The following is a 23077-nucleotide window of genomic DNA, read 5'->3' as shown; positions in this document are numbered from 1 at the left end:
GGGGGGGAAAGAGTCTCCCCTACGAAGGGGGAAAAGCAAACCCCCCCCCGGCCCAGCCAGGGGCGATTGTCCGGGACCCCCTGCCCAAATGGGGACCTGCCGTCCCGCCTCCTTTGCCTGCGTCACGTGGGAAGCTCGCCCCGGGCTCCTAACCGGAGCAGCCGCGCCTTCTTGAGCCTTCCGAAGGGGAAGTGGCGCGCGGAGGAGTAAACTGGGTAGTAATCTTTGCTTGGCGCTCACAGCTGGGGTGCGGGGTGATCGAGGCTCCGGATTCCAGCTGTTGGGAGGAACTTTCCCGCCGAGGCCACCATGAACCTGTTGCTGCCCTTGCTGGTGCTCCTTGGCCCTTTCTGCCTTTCTGCCGTTTCGGGTAGGTGATCCCAGGAAATGCCCCCCGCCCCGGGAAGCGATAAGGGGTTCTTTCCCCCTCCCCTTCCACAAACACTTTCTCTCTTCCTCTCCTTCCGCGTTTCCCCAACTCGTGGCTCTCCGAGGACGGCGCCTTCCCATCGGTTCCCCCCCCAACTCCGCCAGATTTTGGGGAGACAGAGGGGGGGTCGGAATCCGAGGCGACTCTCCCAGTTGCCGATGGTCGGATTCCAAAGGATTCTTGGGAGTTGCTCTTTCTGGAGCAAGGGAGACCCATGTGGCTCGCGGTCCCTTCGCTCCTCTGCAGACGTGCCAAAAACCCAGTTTCAACTCGGGAGTCAAACATGCCTGCGCTGGCAAAGGGGCCAGCAGTTCTTCTGGGCGCAGGCGTGTGCTGGTGAAAAGGGTTGGATCCGGTCTGGGGTGATCCGAAGTGAACTGTGGAAGCTCAGTAGGCGACTTGAGGCCATCTACTCGCTCTCAGCCCAACCTTCTCTCAGGGTTTCGTTGTCAGGTTAACAGAGAGCCCCTTCCCCTGTATGTTGCTTTGAGCTCCTGGTTAAAAATGAGGTCTAAATAAAATAAATACTATAGACCCATGGATAGGTAGGGCAGGTTATGGACAGGTGGTTCCTTTTTTTTTCTTAAGGGAAGGCAGAACCCATTAGATCAGACATGTCAAACACAAGACCCCGGGGCCAGATCTGGCCCGCGAAGTGGTTTCATGTGGCCCCCAAAGCCATCCTGGAAACAGTGAGGGAATGGTCCCCGTTGCCTTGGCCCTGGCCCAGAGACCCTCCTTCTGCCAGAGACCCCCAGATCTCTCCCATTCCTGCCCAGGCCCCCATAGGCACCCTTGATGCCAATGATGTAGAGCTGGCCACGCCCACCCAGTAGGCCATACGCACTCCAGCTGCGCCCACCCAGTAGGCCGTGCCCACCCTGGCCATTCCCCCCCCCAGGGCAACCACAATGCTGATGTGGCCCTCAATGAAATTGAGTTTGACACCCCTGCATTAGATTGTCTATCCCTCCTTTAAACCCATCTTTTTTCCAAACTTTCTGTTTATTGACTGATTTTAAAATAATAACACGGGGGTGGGGGGGGAGAGAAACAAAATGCAACTTGATCGTTATGTGTTTTTCAAACTTGGCGACTGGAAGATGCGAGGACTTCAACTCCCACAATCCCCCAGCTCAAGTTGCTGGCAGTTGAAGTCTCCCCCATCTTCCAAGTAGCCAAATTTGAAAAACACTGGTTCAAAACGTCCTGAAGTTTGCAAAAATTATATTGGAGAGGGAGGGGGAAAGGCCAACTGATGGAGCAATCCAGGGATTACATGAACATTGACCTAGGAATGCTGGTGGCTTGTTTGGAAGGAAACTGGAAAGACAGGTGGGAATGGGGGGGGGAACTAGAGGAAGAGAGCTACAGTTGATTGGAACAGGAAAAAAATGTACCTACCACATTGTAAAGTTTTCTTTCAAGCCCATTTATCAAAAGAGACTGTTCTGTTTTCTCTAGAGGCTGTCTTTTGTACAGTTAACTAATTTTGTTCTGGAACTCTCATTGTCTCTTGTAAATGCTCATAGTTCTGCAGCGTTGTACTCTTTATTATTATTTTTCCAATGCTAGGGTATTTGCACTGTTCATTTGTTAACAGAGTTATATATATCGTAATTACTGCAGCATAATTTGAAAGGCGTTGGAACGCTGCAATATTCTGTTTTGCCTTTTCTGTGATTGCACTGACTGTGGTGGAGGGTAATCTTCCTAAAATCAAAACAAACCGTGAACAGAGCTTGCCATATTGAGTCAAAACACAGACAAAGAAGCGAGCCTCATCCATTGCTAGACAACTTGCTTCTCCCAAGTAAGGCTATAAATCTACGCCTGACTGGTAATCCAATCAGCCATGCTCAAATTTGAATAAACCTTTTTTGAGCTGTGGAAAGCATATCCTGCAAACATGCAGGAAGCTGTATGTGGCAGTAAGAAGTAAATGTGCTGCATATATACAAATATATTCATATATATCCTGTTCTCTCTGTCAGTGTATTTTCTCCAAATGGACATTAGGCAATAAAAGATGAGAGGATTGAGGGAAGGAAGGAAGGAGGAAAAGAAAGAAAGGAAGGAAGAAGAAAAAGGAAGGAAGAGAAAGAAAGAAAGAGAAAGAAAGAAAAAGAAAGAAAGAAAGAAAGAAAGAAAGAGAAAGAAAGAAAGAAAGAAAGAAACCTAGTGGGCAACAAAGGATCAGAATCTGGCCTATCAAGCTCAGAGGCCCCAAACATGGCAACTTTAAGACGTAGGCTGCAGAATTCTGGGAGCTGAAGTCCACAAGTCTTAAAGTTGTCAAGTTTGGAGGCCTCTGGTCAAGCTGATGGTAATGATGGGTTGACAGTTTGGGAGGAGCAAGCGGGAAGCCACAATTCTTGTTTTATGTGTTGGGCAGAAATATTGGGCAAGCAGCCTTGGCTAACTTGATGGGTTTGCCACAAATGTGTGGAAGGAATCTATGTTATTTGGAAGATCTGAATTAGAGAGATGGGACAGTGGCTTAGGGTCTTTACTACTCTTGTGTACAGGTGCCAGCCCACTCTTTAGAGGACCACAAACGGCCTGCAGATCAAAGGTATTTGGCTGAAGACCCCAAGATTGTTGGGGGCAATAAGCTGACTTAGTAATAATGCCGCTTGCGGGGGGGGGGGGCGAAAGCCCTAATAAGCAGGCATATACATAGAATGAAGGCTATTGCTAAGCACATTGATTTGTGCTCTAGATTGTAAGCTGCCCTGAGTCTTCGGAGAAGGGCGGGATATAAATGGGATTAATAATAATAATAAAAGTGAAAAAGCAGGTCATTCTAAGAAATTTCTGGAGTTGCTCAACAATGAAATGGGTGGCATATACATTTAATAAATAAACTAAAAAGAACATTCACAACATGCAAGGCAATGGGGAAAGTCAGGTATGCAGATTGCTTCCAAGGGGGCTCTTGTTTTGAAGATTAAAGAAAATATAATTTTTAAAAAAGTAAGGTTGGGCTTGAGTGCAATAAAATGCATAGTTTCTGAGAAGTAAGTCCTACTGAGCTCAGGCTGGCTTAGGAGATGGTTTTGCACAATGCATCATATGCACATTGATCACTAGTGCAGTGTTCTCAATCTTAGCAACTTTAAGATGTTTGGACTTCAACTCCCAGAATTCCCCAGCCAGCCTAGCTGGAAGTGACCTTGGGGGTTTTCTAGTCCAACCCCCTGCTCAAGTAGGAGACCTAAACAATTTGATACAAGTGGCTCTTCTTCAAAACCTCCAATGATGAAGCACCCGCAACTTCTGGAGGCAAGCTGTTCCACTGGTTAATTGTTCTCAAAGTTAGGAAGTTTCTCCTTAATTCCAAATTGTTTCTTTCCTTGATTAGTTTCATTGGTTTTAACTGTATATTAGTTTAACATACAGTTCTTGAAGACGGCAGTTGCTTATGCATTGGGACTAGCATCTTGAGTAGGATGGCACAAAATAAACATGAAATCAAGCCAGTATCTCTTCAAGAGAAGGGGCAAACATCAACCTCTCTTTTTGCTATCCAGCAAGGAAGCTTATGTCTTATTCTTGCAATTTGATATTTGAATTATATTGCTACCATTGACAGAAACTGTATGAATGTTGTGTTGTTGTTTTTCCATACAGACTATCTGGTTGGCTAAGACTAATGGAAACTATCTCACAGCTGGCAGCAAAACAGGCGAGACTGCCTTCTGCTTTAGGAAAATATTGTAGGATGCAAACACACAATCTTTTGTGGTCCAAGGGCTGCATCTCTTCTTTGAGTGTCATGCTGAAGATCACATGTCAAACACTAGGTGGAAACATCAGGCAATTAAGATTTTTCTCTTCTGTCATTTTAAATATTGAAATTTGATAGCTGATGGCAGATATTAGAAGGATTGCTGTGTAGAAGAATCAAGCAGTTGTGTTTTTATTGCTTTTCTGCTGTCTCACTTCCATTTCCAGTTGGGCAATGTGTCTGCATGATTATTATTTCCAATTGCATAATCGGGCTTGCTAAAATTTACGATAGTCCGAAGTCATAACAATTTGCAGACCTCATTTTGAATAGTATCTGAACTAAGAAATACTAGAGACCCATCAAGAGTGCCACTTGGAATATTCAAAAACTGTTAGAGAAACAATTAAGGCAGAAGCATTTTTTAAGCTCTGAGAAAAGCGATGGTATCAGGCATCAAGCTGGCTCCACCCTGACTCAATTGGAATATAAGAAACAAGGAAGTTTAAACACAAGCAGACTTTCGAGATTCTGTTCCTATAGCCTATTTCAGTTTAACTGAGATACAATCTTCCTGTGGAGTGGGTTTTTTGATCCGATGTACCTCATAGACCTGAAAGAAATGTCTGTGGATAATTTCTAGTTCAAAAGGCAGCAGAAATCATGGTTTAAAAACTGGACGCAAGATTGTATTTGGTCTGGTAAATTAAGGTTCATCAGGTTGATTGTTGATTAAGAGCTGTGCTGGCGCAGTGGTTAGAATGCAGTACTGCAGGCTACTTTTGCTGACTGCCAGCAGTTCAGCAGTTCGATTCTCACTGGCTCAAAGTTGACTCAGCCTTCCATCTTTCCAAGGTCGGTAAAATGAGGACTCAGATTTTTGAGGGCAATATACCGACTCTGTGAAGTGGTATTTAAGTCTAAGTGCTATTGCTATCTGAACCACAAATCTCTTAATAGATTTCTGAAATTTCGTTTGTGATATGCAGACTTTGTTGGAAAGGATTTTAAAAAACAGTCTAAGCTTTCTGCCTTAGCTTTTAGAATATGCACGCGTGAGAGAAGCCTGTGCTTTATCAGCCATGGGAAAAATGTAGAGACTCAGTGTGACATGAGAGGCTTGTCTGCTAGCATTGAAATAAACATTAATCACAACATTTGAACCACTGTGCTTTCTGTAGCTGAAGATTTGTGCAACCTATACCATGCTGCTAACTGTGGAATTCTGGGAGTTGAAGTCCAGACACCTTAAAGTTGCCAAGGTTGAGAAATACTGAACTAAAGAATATAACAAACATAAAAAGGATAATGTACAAAAAGGAAGGGCTGCATTCTAAAGTAACAAATACACCAGCCTTATCCAAGATAGAAGGTCTTATAACTTGCTAGTACAAGTAGTCCTCAACTTATGATGAGTCGCTTAGTAACCATTTTACTGCAAGTTACTTTGTTTTTAGCAAAACCACGCTATAGTGAACAATGGGTTTGCTTAACCGTTCATTTAATGATCCCTGCAAAACAGGTCATAAAATTGGATTGGTCACAACATACGACTGTAATGGGCAGGTTCCATTACGATCATATGTTGAGGACCATCTGTAAGCAGTAACAACAGAAACTTTGTCATTAGCTAAGTTGGATTTGGCCACTCTTCTATAACTTTTTATCCATTGTTTCCAGTGTTTGTTGGTTTTTTTTAAAAAAAATTGGGTTCTCAAATTCCTCATTCTACACAAACTAAGGAGGTTTTTTTCCATCTTGCCTCATACACTCATACATCTTAGCTTAATTCTGAAACATTATCCCAGAACGTTAGCAGCCTATTAATGTCTCACTGCTTTAGGCTACATGGAAATTAAACTTAATTTCTAACCACCCTTCTTTAGGCATCTCTGATAATGTATATGGCATTCCAAAAAAATCTCCCTCCACCCTTTCTCTCTTTGGTTGTGCAAATTCTGACTTCAGAATAATCCTGAGAAATTGATGGATGGTGGTGGAAGTTAGGTAGATAATAGTTCATCATATCACCATCCTAGTAACATGACACAGACTACAAAAATCTTAATGGAAAGGAGTTGTTGTGAAAAATGAATTCTACCATTGTTTATAAGCTACCACAAGCTCCAACTGTTATGACACTAGATTCTAGCAGACAAATTCCATCATTCAGTGTTACAGAAGACTTAATACATCCCAGTTCCTATGTTGATAAAAAGAATATTTGTAGCTCAGTTGAACAATGGGGACAACCTGCACTTTTTTTTTCATTTGAGAGAATTCTTTACATCCTTCTTACATTTATGTATTTATTAGATTTTTTCACGGCAGTCATACTTCTCTGTGCAGCATTAAATGGTAAAACATTCACAATAGGTGCAATATTATTACATCGTGAATATAATAATAAAATCAATAAAAATTCAACCCAAGGATATGAAATGTACAATGTTACTATGATATTATCTCACTCAGGGGTGTCAAGCCCAATCGTGTCGCAGGCTGTATTGTGACGTATCGGGATGTTTTTTACCTTGTGGGGCGAGGGGGTGGGCATAGCCTGCGTTGGGTGCATCTGGCCCACGGGCCTTGTGTTTGACATGCCTGATCTAACTAGTTTAAAAAACAGATTAAAGGTAAAGGTAAAGGTTCCCCCGCACATGCGTGCTAGTCGTTTCCGACTCTAGGGGCCGGTGCTCATCTCCGTTTCAAAGCCGAAGAGCCAGCACTTGTCCGAGGACATCTCCGTGGTCATGTGGCCAGCATGACTAGACGCCAAAGGCGCACGGAACGCTGTTACCTTCCCACCGTAGTGGTCCCTATTTTTCTACTTGCATTTTTACGTGCTTTCGAACTGCTAGGTTGGCAGAAGCTGGGACGAATAACAGGCGCTCACTCTGTTACGCGGCACTCGGGATTCGACCCGCCAAACTGCCGACCTTCGGATCAACAAAGCTCAGCGTCCTAACCCACTGAGCCACCGCGTCCCTTAAAAAACAGATTATTCCCACTCTATTTTGTTACCAATTGCTCCACCAGGTTTAGGTCAAGACTAATTTCCAGGGGGCCATGGCAGAAGAACATTTCTGACTTCTGATTTCAGTGACAGCAGCATGTTTCTGGAGTGGCTCACCACATGGTGCTGGGAGTGGTGGGTTTTTATACCTTCTTGGGCTTTTGTGTTTGGAGTTGTTCCTGTGGCATGAACTTTGACCTGAGCCTGAGTGTGCCCTTTTTGTATTCTGATGGTGGTGGGTTAATCCTACTATGTCCTAAAGGTCATGTCCTCTTCCCTGGGCTGTGGCTGATATAGCTATGTGTTGCATTTTTGGTGGTGAAAGGTTGTTGGTTCTAATCCTATCATTCTGCTGGTTAGCTATCAAATCTTGCTCCAAGGGATTTCGAAAGATCCTGCCTTGAATGGATTTCTGTAGGTAGTGTTTGCTCATGAATGGGGCTTGAGTCTTTCTCAATGCAGTTATCAAATCTGCATTTCTACAGACCTGGCCTCTGAGTTTCTGGCTGGGGGAGAGAGAAAGGTAGTTCTGCCTTTTAAGGTTTTCTTTCTTCATTATTCCTTTGGGAAATACATTCTGCCTTTTTAATATTTCCACAAAATATTTCTTTCTCTGGGGTGGGCTGACTTCCCACAGAAATAATTGTTATCATTACATTTGTATCATATGGGTCAATTCTAGTTGAAGGCATCTATTTTGTAGATTAAAAACAGTATTTAAATTTGTACCCTAAAACCTATTGGTAACCAATACAGGGCCTCATAGGTGAAATATGTTGATGGCATTTCATGTCAGTTAGCACGTGGGCCATTGCAATTTGCATGAACTTCAGTTTCCTGTTGAGGCTCAAAATGAAGTCCTTGGTGTTCTCTGAGCTTGGTTGTTTTCTGGCCGACATTTCATTACCCAAATAGATAACATCAGCAGTGCTAGAGGGAAATAAAGTTTACTCTCTGTTTATGTACAAGTGGCTTGCCCTATCAGTGTTGGTAGGAGTCTAGTTTTCTTCTTGGTAGTTCCTTGATTAGGCTCTTTAATGATTGATTGTCTGCATTGGTAGTTCCTTGATTAGGGTGTTGTTTAATGCTTGATTGTTGGTCTGGTATTAATCCTGATGTTAATCTCTGTTTATCTAGATGTTAATTACAACAGATATTACAGATATTTTGGTCTTTTTGTTTCCATTTTAGTTAGTAATTGTTTTTTGAGTGGTATGCAGATGTCACTTATCTCTATGTGCCTGTTGATGGCTGATATGTGTGAGTTCCACACTTCCAGGAATTCTTTAGTGTTCAGAGTAGTGTTGGATTTAGCCTGGTCTAGATGCTCAGTTTCTCAAGTACTCCTAATTGGATAGTGAAATGTCTGCAAGTTATCCCTAGTTCGGTAATGAAACATTTGCAAGAAAGCAACCAAGCACAGAGAGCACCAAGGACTCCACAATTCAACCCTGAGCTAAAAATATTCTCTTGTATTGATCTTTAAAGGCCATGCAGAACACATTCTAATTGTCTAGGCAAGTAGTGCTGAGAGTTACTTCTGCAAGATCCTCTTGCTTCAGGCAGGTCTGTCATCAGTGCACCAGCAAAGTCCTTCCTGACTATGGTTTTCACCTGCCCATCTAATGGTATTAATGAGTCCTAGAAGACCTGAAAGTTACAGACCTGCTCCCTCAAAGACAGTACCAGCCATTCAGAAGCAACATCAGAGCTGATAGGAAAACCTTAGTGAACAAACAGGTACAATATAAGTGATACCTTGCTCAGTAGTAGTAACTATAAGAGGGATCTCAGAGTCCTAGTGGACAATCACTTAAATATGAGCCAGCAGAGAGCTGCAGCTGCCAAAAAAAACCAACACTGTGCTAGGCTGCATTAACAGAGCGATAGAATAAAGATATTGGGAAGTGTTAATACCACTTTACAATGCCTTGGTAAGACCACACCTGGAATACTGCATCCAGTTTTGGTCACCACAATGTAAAAAAGATGTTGAGACTCTATAAAGAGTACAGAGAAGAGCAACAAAGATGATTAGGGGATTGGAGGCTAAAACATATAAGGAACAGCTGCTGGAATTGGGTATGTCTAGTTTAATGAAGAGAAGGGCGAGGTGTGACATGATAGCAGTGTTCCAATATCTCAGGGGCTGCCACAAAGAAGAGGGAGTCAAGCTATTCTCCAAAGCACCTGAAGGCAGGACAAGAAGCAATGGATGAAAACTAATCAAGGAGAGAAGCAACGTAGAACTAAGGAGAAACTTCCTGACAGAATAATTAACCAGTGGAACAACCTGCCTCTAGAAGTTGTGAATGCTCCAACACTGGAAGTGTTTAAGAAGAGACTGGAAACATTGCACAAATTACTTGATATGTATCTGTTTTATTTCAGGGTCCGTAGAGGGAACTGTCACCAATACATCTGCTGCCCGTTTAAACTCTACAACAACAACAACAACAACAGGTAAACCACCTCCTTACAGTGCTTTGTTCTGCAAACCCTCTTCAAAACAAATTTAAATTCTTCTTTTCCCACTTTTCCCCCCAAATCAAATATGTTATGAATAATCACACCTGGAAAAGAGTGCCACCATTCAGGGTGATTTCGTTTTTCTTCTTCAGAACAGGTCATGTGACAGAATGTTATGTTCTCTCTGTCTTTTTTTTCAATTGAAAGATTGCGATTCAAAGTCTATGGCTTTTATCTTGGATGTATGAGCAAAGGGCCTCTCAACCACTGCACTGGTTTTCAAGAGCTAAAAAAGGGAAGTCTGTCACTGATTACTGTTCTTTCAGAATGGAGAATAAGTCCTGGGGGAAAAAAGTAATGGAAATTGAGTATGACTTTCTAGAACAGCATTTCTCAACCTCAGAGACTTTTAAGATGTGTAGACTTCAACTCTCAGAATTGCCCCAGCTAGTGGGGGAAGCTGAGCGTTGGAAGTCCACACATCTTAAAGACATCGAGGTTCAGTAACTGTTCTAGGTAATGCTACAGCTTTAGGGAAGAAGTTAAGTCCTAATGCTACCAGTAACCCTGTAATCATGCTTGAGTATTGTATACTTGGTAGGATCTGCATGTGAGGCCTAGAAGTGGAGGTACAGTATAGGCTGCTGTTGCTATCTGCCTGGCTGGAAGTTTGCTTACAAGCTATCAGAGAGAGAGAGAGAGAGACAAAAGCTTGAACCCATGAGTTAATAGAGGCACTTTCTGATCTTTCTGGTTTTCTAGCTTTATTTCCTGGAGCAAAATGACGGCATCTGAGAGAAAAAAGGGTGTTGTTGTTGTTTTCTGTAGGCCTAATTGGACTCATCTGTCAAATAACAAGCATATTCCTCCAAACAACTATTTATAGAAGCCGTGATAGCACCCAAACTATCTTAAGGGCAGCATAACAAGCATACGCATCTTCCCTATATAGGTAGTCCTTGACTTACAACCATTCGTTTAATGACCGTTCAAAGTTACAACGGCTGTGAAAAAAGTGACTTATGACCTTTTTTCACACTTACGACCATTGCAGCGTCTGCATGATCACCTGATCAAAATTCGGATGCTTGGCAACTGGTTCATAATTTATGACGATCGCACTGTCCCAGGGGTCATGCGATCACCTTTTGTGGACTTCTGTGACAAGCAAAGTCAATGGAGAAGCCAGATTCACTTAACAACCAACTTAACAACTGCAATGATGCACTTAACAATTCTGGAAGGAAAGTTGTAAAATGGAGCAAACCTCATTTAACAACTGTCTGGTTTAACAAATAAATTTGGGCTTCAGTTTTGGTCATCAGTCAAGGGCTACCTGTACTACCTTTTCTCTCTCCACATCCAGAATTCCCCTTTTATGCTCTCTCACTTTGTTCCTCTTCCCATTGGTGTCTCCTTTGCTAGTTCCAGCCTCTAGATCAGTGGTCCTCAACCTGGGATCCATGGACCTCTGAGTAGCCATGATGTCATCCCAGAGGATCCGCAAAGCCTTGAAAAAATACTATAATTGAAATCTTGAGTTATGTCTTGGGGTCCGTGGCCCTGGTCCATGACCACAAAAGGTATTTAAAGGAGGTCCACGGTGAAGAAAAGATTGAGAACTGCTGTTTTAGATTATGAACTTCCACAGTTCTCTTTCTGGCATAGATACTGCTGAGAATTCTGAGGGCTTGTGAAAAGTGGCTCTCAATCTTTGTGCCACCCTTTTCTCTCCCAGCCTATTACTAACAAAATCTGCAAAGCTATTTATTGAATCCTGACTTCAGGCATGGTGAAGTACTAAATACTGTGTAAGTCTAAAGCAGGGGTCTTCAAAATTGGCCCTTTTATGACTTATGGACTTCAAGTCCCAGAATTCCTCAGCCAGCTGGCTGGCTGAGGAATTCTGGGACTTGAAGTCCACAAGTCATAAAAGGACCAAATTTGAAGACCCGTGGTCTAAAGCCATGACTGATGTGATTACTGATGATGAAGAAGATTGAGACAACTAGGGTACAAGTGTAATGAGAGGTTGGTCACAGTTATTGGGTAGTGTCAAGAATATATCTTGGAAAAAATAGCATGAAACGAAAAGAATAATTGAAGTGAAACTAGAATGACTGCAGGAAAAGAAAGCCTTATATTAATCTCCCTATTAGAAAATTAGCGGATGTAAAACAGTGGAAGATGCTTCAAACCGAATGAAAAGAATTATGTTACAGAGAATCACAGAAGAACATAATTTCTGTGCTTCTGAGGGTTCTGAGCATTGTAAGTTTAGACATTTCTGGAGGTCCACATGTTCTGTACTCTGAATTCCAATTTTTTGTACATCACAGTGGAGATGAAGGAAATAGGACTTTATTATAGCTTCCTGCCTTTTGCCTACGCAAATTCAGAATGAGAGCAAAATTATGTTATGTGTGCTTGGATTAATAGTTAAGGAACTAGACTAAGAATAGAGAGACTATGATTTTAGTCCTACCTTAGGCATGAAAGTCACCTGGGTGATTTTGGCACACTCACAGTCCTAGAAAGGGCCAATGGCAAACTGAAAACCACATGGTCTTGTCCATAGAGTCACCAGGAGTCAGGATGGACTTGAAGGAAAATTCAAGAATGGAGATTGCATTTGTCAGAGATTGACCTTATACACCAACGTTTGGTATCTCGATTCTTTTGTAGCTTATGCTGAATGCAAATCGGGAAATAAGACTTGATGAGCTGTGGGGTCCTTGGTGCTCTCAGAACTTGCTTATTTCTTGCAGAGGTTTTATTATCTAACTAAGTAACATAATCAGAACATATTTCTGCCTCTTTTCCTATACATGCATTGGTTGCAGTTCATGAAGTATATTTAGGCTTATTTGGTTTTTGGTTAAGTGGTGGGTGTCATTAACCATCAGAATATTTTCTTTCTGTTTCCATCCTGCCTAAGAATTTCCCTTCAATCTCTGTTTCTGTCATGCTTCACGATGGAATCTATGTGTTATGGAGGAGTGCGGGGGGGGTGGGTGGGGAGAGGAGAGGACAATTTCCAATTTCACAATAAAACAAGTGGAAACATAAATGTGAAAGCTTCTCCAAATCAATTTCAGTCACCTACTCAAAAATAGCACCTTGTGTTTATATTAAAAGTGGTGAAAATGTTAAATTTAGGTAGTTCTATAATGCAGTAGGGCAAAAGAACAAGATGATTATCTCATTTTTAAAAATCACATGCTACAAAAGGGAAAAAAAAAGTGGTGGCATGCCTTGTTTATCAACATTTCAAGAAGTGATCTACACAATTATTGCATCTGTTCCTATATTTCATACATGCTTCACAAAAGGATCATGTCATGAGGTAAGTATTCACCAAGCAAATGCCTTGATCCTTTTGCCCATAATTAATATTGTCTTTAAATGATATCTGGGACAATAGCTCTCCAAATGACAAGAAAAACAGACGAGTTAGGCTTGTTTCAGGAAGTTTCAGTTTAAACTTTGAAACCACAGCTGATTTCTTTACAAGGTGCTAAAGATAACCATTCTCCACAACTTCCGTTCATATAGGCTGCTGCAAAAATCCCCAGAGCATTTCTATAACTGACCAATATGTTTTGACGCCCTCTTTTCCCTTATTCAAATAACAATTCTGACCTCAGCACTGTTGTTTTTTAAAAATTTCAAATGAAAATATAACTCATGAAAGAAAATGGTAGTTGGATACTTCGTGCATAAAAGGTGTTTAGGAAAAGACACTCAGAACAGATTATTTGCATGAAGAAAATTTATCATTTATTTCCTATCATTTCAGGTTATGTATCGACTGTTTTGTGTATAGGCAACTGTCCCATGACAGCCATGCTGTAGATGTACATGCAAAATGCTTTCAAATTCTGAAGAGTGTCTACTCTTGAATTGTTTGGGGGAAGGGGGAGAGAGATTTTATTTAATGATAATTTAAATTTAAATTTCTTTGGGTAAGGGAAGTTTGACACTGAAGTCATTACTTAAAAGAGGAATGGATTTGCCCTTCTTGGAGACTCTGCTTATCTCCTACCCTGTGATTATAATTAAACATGGTGGAGGTGAAAAGCTGAGCCTAAGTTGGGACATTTTTTTCTAATGTGTTGAGTTTCTACAGAGAGCATTCTGCTTCCTTTTGAAAACACTCCTCTAGATTTGCAAGCCACAGTGATGCAGATGGTTTTATCCCTTCTCTTCCATAAACCCAAACATGAACTGCAGTGTCCTGGTGACTGCACATAAATATTTGCATTCCTCTTTTTCCCTGGTTTTCTGGATGGCTCATAGACTCTTCTGCAGAAGATGTTACAAATTTCTCACAGCTTATTCTATGCCTGTCTCATTAGGGGATAAGAGCTATTTATTTTAAATTGTGACATACACATGGTGCCTTTCCTGTCTAAGAAGGTTTATTCCCTCCTACTACATTTTATTCTCACAAGATCTCAGTGGGTACCACTCTAGTCTGAGTGGAAGCAACTGGCTCAACATCTTGTAATTAGCTTTGTAATTTTATAGGAATTTGAACCTAGGTGTGATAGCCAGTTTGGTGTAGTGCTTAAAAGCATCAAGCTAAAAACCGGAAAACTCTTTGAGTTCTTCACAAGTTCTTAACAACTGCAGAGATTCACTCAACAAGGGTGGGAGGAAAATCCATAAAATGTGGCAAAACACATTAAACTATCTCGCTTAGCAACGAAAATGTAGGACTCAATTCTGGATGTAAGTCGAGGATTAGCTCTATTGCCTAAGGAGATTTAAAATTTCCAGGAATTTTCCAATATATAAATCAATAAATAAATCAGCATAGAAATCATTATAGATAGAAAAAATATAAATCAATACATTGGTGTATAAATGGCGTGAAATACACAACACAGGTTTCCATTCAGGATGTAGAGCAGGGGTCTTCAAACTTGGCCCTTTTATGACTCGTGGACTTCAACTCCCAGAATTCCTCAGCCAGGCATGCTGGCTGAGGAATTCTGGGAGTTGAAGTCCACGAGTCATAAAAGAGCCAAGTTTGAAGACCCCTGTTGTAGAGGTAGGTCATATTTATTTTCTGTTCTCCAGAATGCGTGGTTCAGGAATAGTGTGTTTTTGGTGTATCACGCCCACATGAATGCTATCAGTCCCCAAAATGGTGAAAGTGTAACTGCAGCAAAAATTGAATAGGAAGGAACTTAAATATTTCACATCTCCACAGCATGCTTGGCTTGCCAAGATGAAAACAAAGAATGGAATGTAGTTTTCACAAGTTGTGGAAGAAAAGGTATTTTCTCATGATTGGTAAGCTAGGAACTGACCTGATGATTTGTATCAGAAAGAATGTGGCTATTGCTTGCTAGGGAAGTACAAGTATAGAATAAACCAGCCACATCAAGGAATGAGTAGCATCTGATCTTGGTAGCAAAGTAATTTGTTGCTGTGTAAGGTAAGGTGTATTTAAGCTATTTTATCCCTATTAGTGCTGTTGCTTTTTAATTCAAGTTGTATTTTACAGAGTTTTTTTCCCTCTTCTGTTCAGACATGTCCAATTAGAGACTGCCTGGGCAAGTCTATGTGGTTTTCTTGGCAAGGTTTTTCAGAAGTAGTTTGCCATTGCCTCTTTCCTAGGCTGAGAGAAAGTGACTGGCTCAAGGTCATCCACCTGGTTTTGTGCCCAAGGTGGGACTAGAATTCCAAATCTCCTGGTTTTTAGCCTGGTGTCTCAACTCACTACACCAAACTAGTCCCAAAGGTGCTTTTCCAGGAGGCAACTGTACTTTCTTGTCTCCTCCTGGAAAAGCACCTTTGGAACAACCATACCTGGATGACTGAGAATCGCCATAGACACATACCAAATTAGCTTTCATTTTCTGATTTACAGAAGTTCAAAACATGCCATTCTAAGGAGAGAATATTGTATATTTCTTTGGGACTTTAAAAATCTGGCCATTCAAGGGGTGATCTGTTACTTCTTCTGAATACTGTATACCATTCCCTGTTCCAACATTTTTACTTCTGGCCAAATCTAGGAACACCCACAAAATGGCTCAATTAGCAGCTTCCTGTGATGTTTCTATTCCAAAAATGATAAGAGTCACGTATCTTTGTTATTATACCTTTTGATATATTAATAAATGTATCCTGTAACACAAGCATTATTTACAAACCTTACATGTTTTTCTAAACCAGCAAAGACCATGACTGTTACTAATGCCACCCAAAAATCAGTGAAAACCACGGCTCATCCTGACGAGATTTCTAAGATCACAACAATCACCAGCAAGACTACCCCTGCTGCACAACCTACCATAACCACTCAAACAATTAAACCTATAGTACCTGCCAGTACAAAGCATTCACCAACTGAATCTGGGACACACAAGACCACTGCAGTTCCTGTAACAAAGCCATCGTCCGCTTTGGTGACAAGTATGTATTGACATTTCACTTGCCTAGTTGATAGTATTCTAGATAGCATTTGCAACTCACATCATTCAGTTCATCATAATTGTCTGTGTTTTTAAAGAAACTTTGTCAGAATTATAGAAATAAGGCACCTCTCTTCTAGGTAACTCTGAAAATTAGAATATTATGGATAATTTATTACATTCACAAGTATTTGGTTTATTTCTGACCTATGGCCTTAATACCTTTTTATGAGAAACTATGTAGTGAGCAACCAAAATGCTATAACTTTTGCAATTGGACATATTTCAGAAGTATCAGGATGATAAGTCCCAGAATTCTAAGCCAGCATCCAGTGGAGGGCAGTCCAATTGCTTGCTAAGAATAAAACTTACTAATGTTCTTTAACAATTACTGAAATACAGCAAGGACTATAGATGTTTTCCTAAGAAAGGTCTTCACCCAAACATCCAAAAGGAACCAATTTATCTGGTCCCTCCCAAAAGCAGATTCTACAAAGGACACCCTTGATAAAAAAAAGAAACCCCTTCCTAGTAGCTCTTGAATGCAAGTTGGTTTACATGTTCATACAACAGGGTTAAGCAATGTGGTGTTTTTCATATGCCTTGGAGTATGTCAGCCACTGACCTTTGCCTTTGGCTATGCTATCATGGCTTAATGGCAGTTGAAGTCCAGAACCACTGGAAGATGCAAAATTCCTTGTTCCTATGTCAGGCATGCGGGGTGAGAAAGCTGTCCAATATATGTCCAGAAGGGAACAACATAGATGGAGTGAAACCCAGAGATCGCATTTCTTTGAGGGAACATTTAAGGTGGACATGTGTAGAATAGAGAGCACAAGATTAAGAGGTAGTGTGATATCTTTCTCCAAATATTTAAAGCCAGCCAGCTCCAATTACAAGAAAGGGATTGACATAGGAATTATCCTCCAAAACATAAGTTAACATTAATATTTCTGAGTGATGTGCAGGACAGGGTGAACAAAAGAGCAAGATAGGCAAGACCAAGCAAGCATTTCTGTTTTCCCGAGTTTGTAGGTGGCCAGTTCTTACTGAACTATACTATTCTAGAACATTCATACAGTTGTTATTCCCATTTCAGAATCATTAGAAACAATGACTCTCAAGTCTTTAGCGGTGATATGAAGGTCCTCCGGAGACATTGAAAAGAGGTTCTCAATTGACCACTCCTGCTGTAAAAGTCAGCCAAGAAAAATCCAACTTGGTCTGAGCTGTGGTAAAGAATAGGCTCTTGAGACAGGTTCCTACAACCAAACAATTCATTTTATTTGCATGTTAAAGCAGGGGACACCAAACTTGGCAACTTTAAGACTTGTGGACTTCAACTCCCAGAATTCAAGTCAAGTCCACAAGTCACCAAGTTTGGAGAGCCCTGTGTTTAAAGGATAAGGATAAGTAAGATAAAGAGTCTTTTGAGTTCATCTGCTTCTTCCATAGATACAGTTTTCTCGATAACATTTCAGAAGCATTTGTCAGCGGTTTCTTCCAGGAAGTTGGTTGGGTTTTGTTTTTTTTTTTCAGCTTCCTACTCTCTTCTACAGAATGTATCCTGGTAAACTCCTGATCAAGTAACTAACCATAGCCAATCTACTTAGTTTCTCAAGATCAGCCAACATTAGCTGCATGTCCTTAAAAAGAAATATGGTAATGCGTAATAAGAATTAAAAGAACAAAAACTTGCAGGGAAGAGCTGTACAATATACACTCTTAGAAAAAAATGAAAAATTAATACTTCAGCAAAAGTATATGAACAATTTTTTTCTTTTTTCTTTTTTCTTTTAAAAAAAGCCATTACAGAAGTTTCAGCAGTTCAAGGCAACTCATTGGGCTTCAGTGCCAGCAGCTTCATTGGTGGCATTGTGTTGACTCTTGGACTTCTCGCCTTTGGCTATATTGGATGCAGAATCTACCACACAAAAAGAGGTGTGCAGTATCGAACCATGTACGTTGGAATGAATATTTTTGATCTTTCACTAAGTGTAATGCCGGGCAGGGTTTGAGGAAGAATGTAATCTGCTCGAGCGCCAGAGAATGTGACGATACAAAGCTGGCAGGGTTGACCCCCATGTTTCTAATTCAGTAATGAAACTAATGGTAGGAGGATGGAAGCTGTAACTTCAGACATGTTAGCCCAACAAGGTAGATCAGACGAAGAAACCGAAGCCCTTCACAAACCCAGGCTGTCAGGATCATTTAGCCATAAAACCCACTGACTGAATTGCTTAAAGTCAGCAGATAAATAATACCAAAGACTGAGCCCAAAGCAAATCTTAAAACTAAATTGATCGGTGATCTCACCTGGTAGAAGAAGTTTATTATTATTCTTTTGCATATTCTGCCGTTCTCTGTCAGGTATACTTCTCCAGCATTTTAATGTAAACTCAGGCGCAGTATTACACCCTGCTGCTAATGGTGTGGAATCTTGATTTTTCCCTCCAGTAATAATAAGACTCAATGAACCCTAAGATTTGGGCTCATCATCCTAATGAAATAGCAATATTTAAGGACGGGATGTTAGTAATTTGTCTGGTTGCTTTCCTCTTAACTCTTTATGTTTTTAACCCTCTGATGGGCAAGACTAGCACCCACTTGCACCGGAGGAAATGTAATAGTACTAAACCCTTTGTAACCTTTCCTAACAATGAGAGTTCTTTTGTTTGTTCTGTGATTACTTCCTTTCATTGGCTCAGCATGGGTAGAGGCCTGGAGGTCTGCAACATCCCGTCTTTTGAACTATTTCAGCCTTTGATTGGACCCTACCTTTTGCCTCCTGCTGTTGTTCACAAAAGTATGGGGCCATATACTTGAGCACGTAACTGATCCTAAGGCAGAATAACTTTTCTTCATCCTTTGAAGGAAGCTGAAGTCTCATTTTGTGCTTCCTTGCTCCCCTTGTCCAATTCCAGAATTTTGCTCACCAAGCTTGGTTGGTTTATTTTTTAAGCATAGAATAACAAAGGAAGCAATTTCTTTCCTTCCAGTAAAATTGGACACTATTTTTGCTTTGTGGCTGTGGTTGTGGTTGTCTACACAAGAAGCACAACCAAAAGCTTTATTGTAAGATTAACAAAATCTTGCAAGACCAAGAATAACTCACCTCCTTTCCTTTTACTCTCCAGAAAGCTAGGCAGGATCCTCCCTTCTGAAATGCTTCCCATCCACACGGACATCCCTTCTATAGGCTGTTGTTGTTGTTAGCTGCGAAGTCGTGTCCGACCCATCGCGACAACATTCCTCCAAGCCTTCCTGTCCTCTACCATCTTCTGGAGTCCATTTAGGCTCACACCTACTGCTTCAGTGACTCCAGCCAGCCACCTCATTCTCTGTCGTCCCCTTCTTCTATTGCCCTCGATCTTTCCCAGCATTAGGCTCTTCTCCAGTGAGTCCTTCCTTCTCATTGGGTGGCCAAAGTATTTGAGTTTCAACTTCAGGATCTGGCCTTCTAAAGAGCAGTCAGGGTTGATCTCCTCTAGGACTGACCGGTTTGATCGCCTTGCAGTCCAAGGGACTCGCAGGAGTCTTCTCCAGCACCATAGTTCAAAGGCCTCAGTTCTTTGGCGCTCAGCCTTTTTATAGGCTGAGATAACCTTTACATACTGGTTGTCCACTCTGTGGCTCTTCTTCCTGTTTCCCAAAGCCGTTACCACATACCATCAGACGTAGTTGTAGATTTCTATTCCTGGGAGGAATGTTCTGCCAAAATGCAGGACAACTTTACAATTCAATTATTTTTTAACTTCAGGAGGTTCTCTTTTCAGTTACAGTATGAATTTTACCAAGCTGTATTGGTAAATAAATCACAAGATGCTTGTTCCTTGCCCAGATATCCTGTTCTCCACCTTCATTGTTTCTAACCATCGAATAAATTTCCCCCATTTCTACTTCTATTTGTATATTTTAACTGCATTCCATGGGAATGAATAGACAAAGGGTACACGCATAACAGGGAGAATATATTACAGGTAGTCCTCATTTAGTGAGCACAATTGGAACTGGCATCTTGGTTGTTGAGTGAGGCGATCATTAAGTGAAACCATGGCTGCTTAAGAACTTCCTTCAGCTTTTCTTTGTTTTAAAGGACTGCAAAATTCATAAATGTGAGGACTGTTTGCAAAGTTACTTTTTCATCATCTTTCATCATCAATTTGCTCCAGTGATTAAGACCCTAGGCTAGAAAGTGGGAGATTGTGAGTTCAAGTCCTGTCTTAGCCATGAAAGCCAGCTGACAATTTTGGGTCAGTCTCTCACCCTCACAGGTGGTTGTTATGGGGAAAATAGGAGGAGGAAGGTGTGTTGGATATATTCACTGCCTTGAGTAAAGGTGAAGTTGTTAAGCAATGCAGTTACAAACAGAACTATTTGTGTTCTTTCACATCACCAAGATCACTCATTGCATTTCATGTTTGTGCTCAAGTTTAGTAAGAAGCATTGTCAAATAAAATTGCTTGCACAGCCTAGTGCTTAATATTCAGTCCCGTTGATACGTTTTGGGGATCACCAAATTATTTTAAATCAGCAGCAGCAGATTTATTATGAGGAATTACAGTGGCTGTGTTCACATGATATGATCAGTCTCTTCTCCAGGCACTGTATCATGCTGTCTATATGATTCATATGAAGTGCTCTTGTTAATTTATATACAATCGCAATAACCTTAAAACACTGTCTTGATCAACAGAACCCAGCTTATTTGTGAAGATCTAAAGGTTTTTTTTCCCCAGCACAAAAGATGGTCCAGAAAGTTTTGCTTATTTGTTAATCTCATTTAATAATTCTGTGACTTCGGCTCCTGCTGATGTGTATAATATAGTTCCCTTTCTTTTTTTTTCTCTAGTGATGAACATGATGCCATTATTTAAAGTCTGTGATGAAAGGACAAAAGACAAACATCCACACATGTTACTCCTGCTTTTAGGAACACTTTCTCTCTGGCAAAATATTATCTGATCTGAGATTGACTGTTATGTCTCTTTTAACATACATTAATCTGCAAATTTGGAGAACTCCATAAGGACTTTGCATACTTCTGAGTATCTTCAATGAAGCATTTCAAGGAATTGAAATTAGCACCTGCTTTTTATCACTCTCTTTTGAAAATCATTAAAGTAGGCATTGTTGCTTCTTAGCTCTTTTCTAGAGAAGATTGGAGATGACAAGTCCACAACAGAATACAGTTTCAAGTGTTGGATCCTGAACTTTTTTGTTTTACTCTCCAGTCTTTTCATTCAGGAAAACAAATCAGACATGGCTGGACAAATAAGAGCAAGAAGTCACAAAAATAGTATTTCCAGATCAGTTGTGTAAGATTTATGGAATATCATTGGAATATTGTTTCATTAACCATCTGGGGAAGCTCAAATATTGTACAGATAGCCCTCGACTTACAACAGTCCATTCAGTAACCATTCGAAGTTACAACGGCCCTGAAAATAGTGACTTAAGATCATTTTTCACACTTATGACTCTTGCAGCATCCCAACGGTCATATATGATCAAAATTCAGACGTTTGGCAACTGACTAATATTTATGACGGTTGCAATGTCCTGAAATCATGTGATCACCTTTTGTAACCTTCTGACAAGCAAAGTCAATGGGGAAGCCAGATTCACTTAACAACTGTTTCAACTATTTTAACAACTGCAATGATTCCCTTAACAACCGTGACAAAAAAGGTTGAAAAATGGGGCAAAAAAATCACTTAACAGATGTCTCACTTAGCAACAGAAATTTTGGGCTCAATTACGGTTGTAAGTCAAGGTCTACCTCTGTTTGCTATGTTGGATCTATTTTACGTTGTGGTGTTTTTTACTTTGTGGTTGCAAAAAAACAAGTACAAGAGATAAGAGTGCAAAGATGAATTTGAAATTTTTGAGGTGGAGGGCTTTCGTTGTATTTTATGCAATTTAAAACATGAGAGATGAATAGGACTGCCTTGAAGAAGATCCATATAAAATTGGCATCTTCATATGTTTTTCCTGGAAAGGAAGGCAAATGTTCTTCCAATTGGAAGGGATTCTGAAATCATTCATTTGGGTTCCATCTACTGTAATGAGATCCGTTGTGTTGGAGGTTGCCATGTCAAAAATTCACCAGGTCGTATGAGTTAGCTCTTAGACAAGAGGCTGTGTGACTTGTCTATTAAATGGAGATAATTGTGTAATTATTCATTGCCTGTGTTTATACTTTTGCAGAGAAACTGATGTAAGAAATAAAAATCCAGAACATTTACACCAGTAGTTATTGAATAACTTAAGACAATTGCGCAATCTAGTACTCCTCAATGATAACTTAATTATTCCATGCTGTCCAATATCCGGAGTGTATTTCTGAAATGAAACAAATTTGACATTGATTAGGCATGGGGCTCTTAAAGGATAAATGTGCTCTGTCCGATACCCCATCTAGTTGATCGGATTCTCAAAGAAGCTGTCAAGGGCTTCTCTCAAGGAATCCAACATTCAGAGGACAACTGTTAAAGCCACTCTCCAACTGTCTTGGAGATGAGACATTGTTTCTTCAGAAGGAATAAAATGGCCTCTGTTGCTGCCAATGGAAAGTATTATTATCACAAGTTGTTGCATGGAAGAGATTTGAATAGGCATTTCTGTAAAGGGGGAGAGCCTAATTCTTTCCAATGTTGTGGACCCTCAGTACAATATTTTGCCTTACATCTTTCACTAATAACTAGATATTTGCTAATTACAGAGTTGCTAATGGAAGTAAAGTAGTAGAGCTACTAATGGAAACTAAAAGGATAACTCGCCTCACCGTCAGTCAAGTTTTAAGGTAGCTTCTACCACGGTTGTTTAAATGGGGTGTGATAAAAGTACTGTAGACGTTGTAATCTTCTTTATTTGATCTTTGCAGAGATTCAAGCACTGTGTTGCATTATATTGTATAATTAACTTTCACTGGGGTGGGGAATATCTGTCTTGATGGACTATGGTCTTGATTCTACCTCTTAGTATTATGTTTTCCTCCACAC

The 23077-nt window shown here is 40.6% G+C and overlaps 1 protein-coding gene across 1 annotated transcript; it reads left to right on the top strand.

Moving 5' to 3' along the window:
* The first annotated feature begins 88 nt into the window (after positions 1-88).
* Positions 89-22320, top strand: TMEM123 (transmembrane protein 123). The gene is made up of 5 exons (XM_083362216.1): positions 89-370; positions 9568-9632; positions 15834-16074; positions 17880-18033; positions 20926-22320. Exons 1-5 carry the CDS (start codon positions 310-312, stop codon positions 20948-20950), a joined length of 546 nt encoding a protein of 181 aa, XP_083218342.1. The 5' UTR covers positions 89-309; the 3' UTR covers positions 20951-22320.
* Positions 22321-23077: the final 757 nt, after the last annotated feature.

The sequence above is a fragment of the Vipera ursinii genome (assembly GCF_947247035.1).
Source record: "Vipera ursinii genome assembly, chromosome: 4".
In the NCBI taxonomy this organism is placed as follows: Eukaryota; Metazoa; Chordata; class Lepidosauria; order Squamata; family Viperidae; genus Vipera; species Vipera ursinii.
The sequence above is the reverse complement of the archived record's forward strand: the minus strand, read 5'-3'. Positions and strand labels throughout refer to the sequence as shown.

Bases quoted from the DNA above. Each gene is read 5' to 3' on its own strand.
- TMEM123 (XM_083362216.1), top strand. From the start codon at position 310: ATGAACCTGTTGCTGCCCTTGCTGGTGCTCCTTGGCCCTTTCTGCCTT. The intron at 16,075-17,879 runs GTATGTATTGAC...TTTTAAAAAAAG, and splicing joins ATCGTCCGCTTTGGTGACAA to CCATTACAGAAGTTTCAGCA. The intron at 18,034-20,925 runs GTACGTTGGAAT...TTTTTTCTCTAG, and splicing joins GGTGTGCAGTATCGAACCAT to TGATGAACATGATGCCATTA.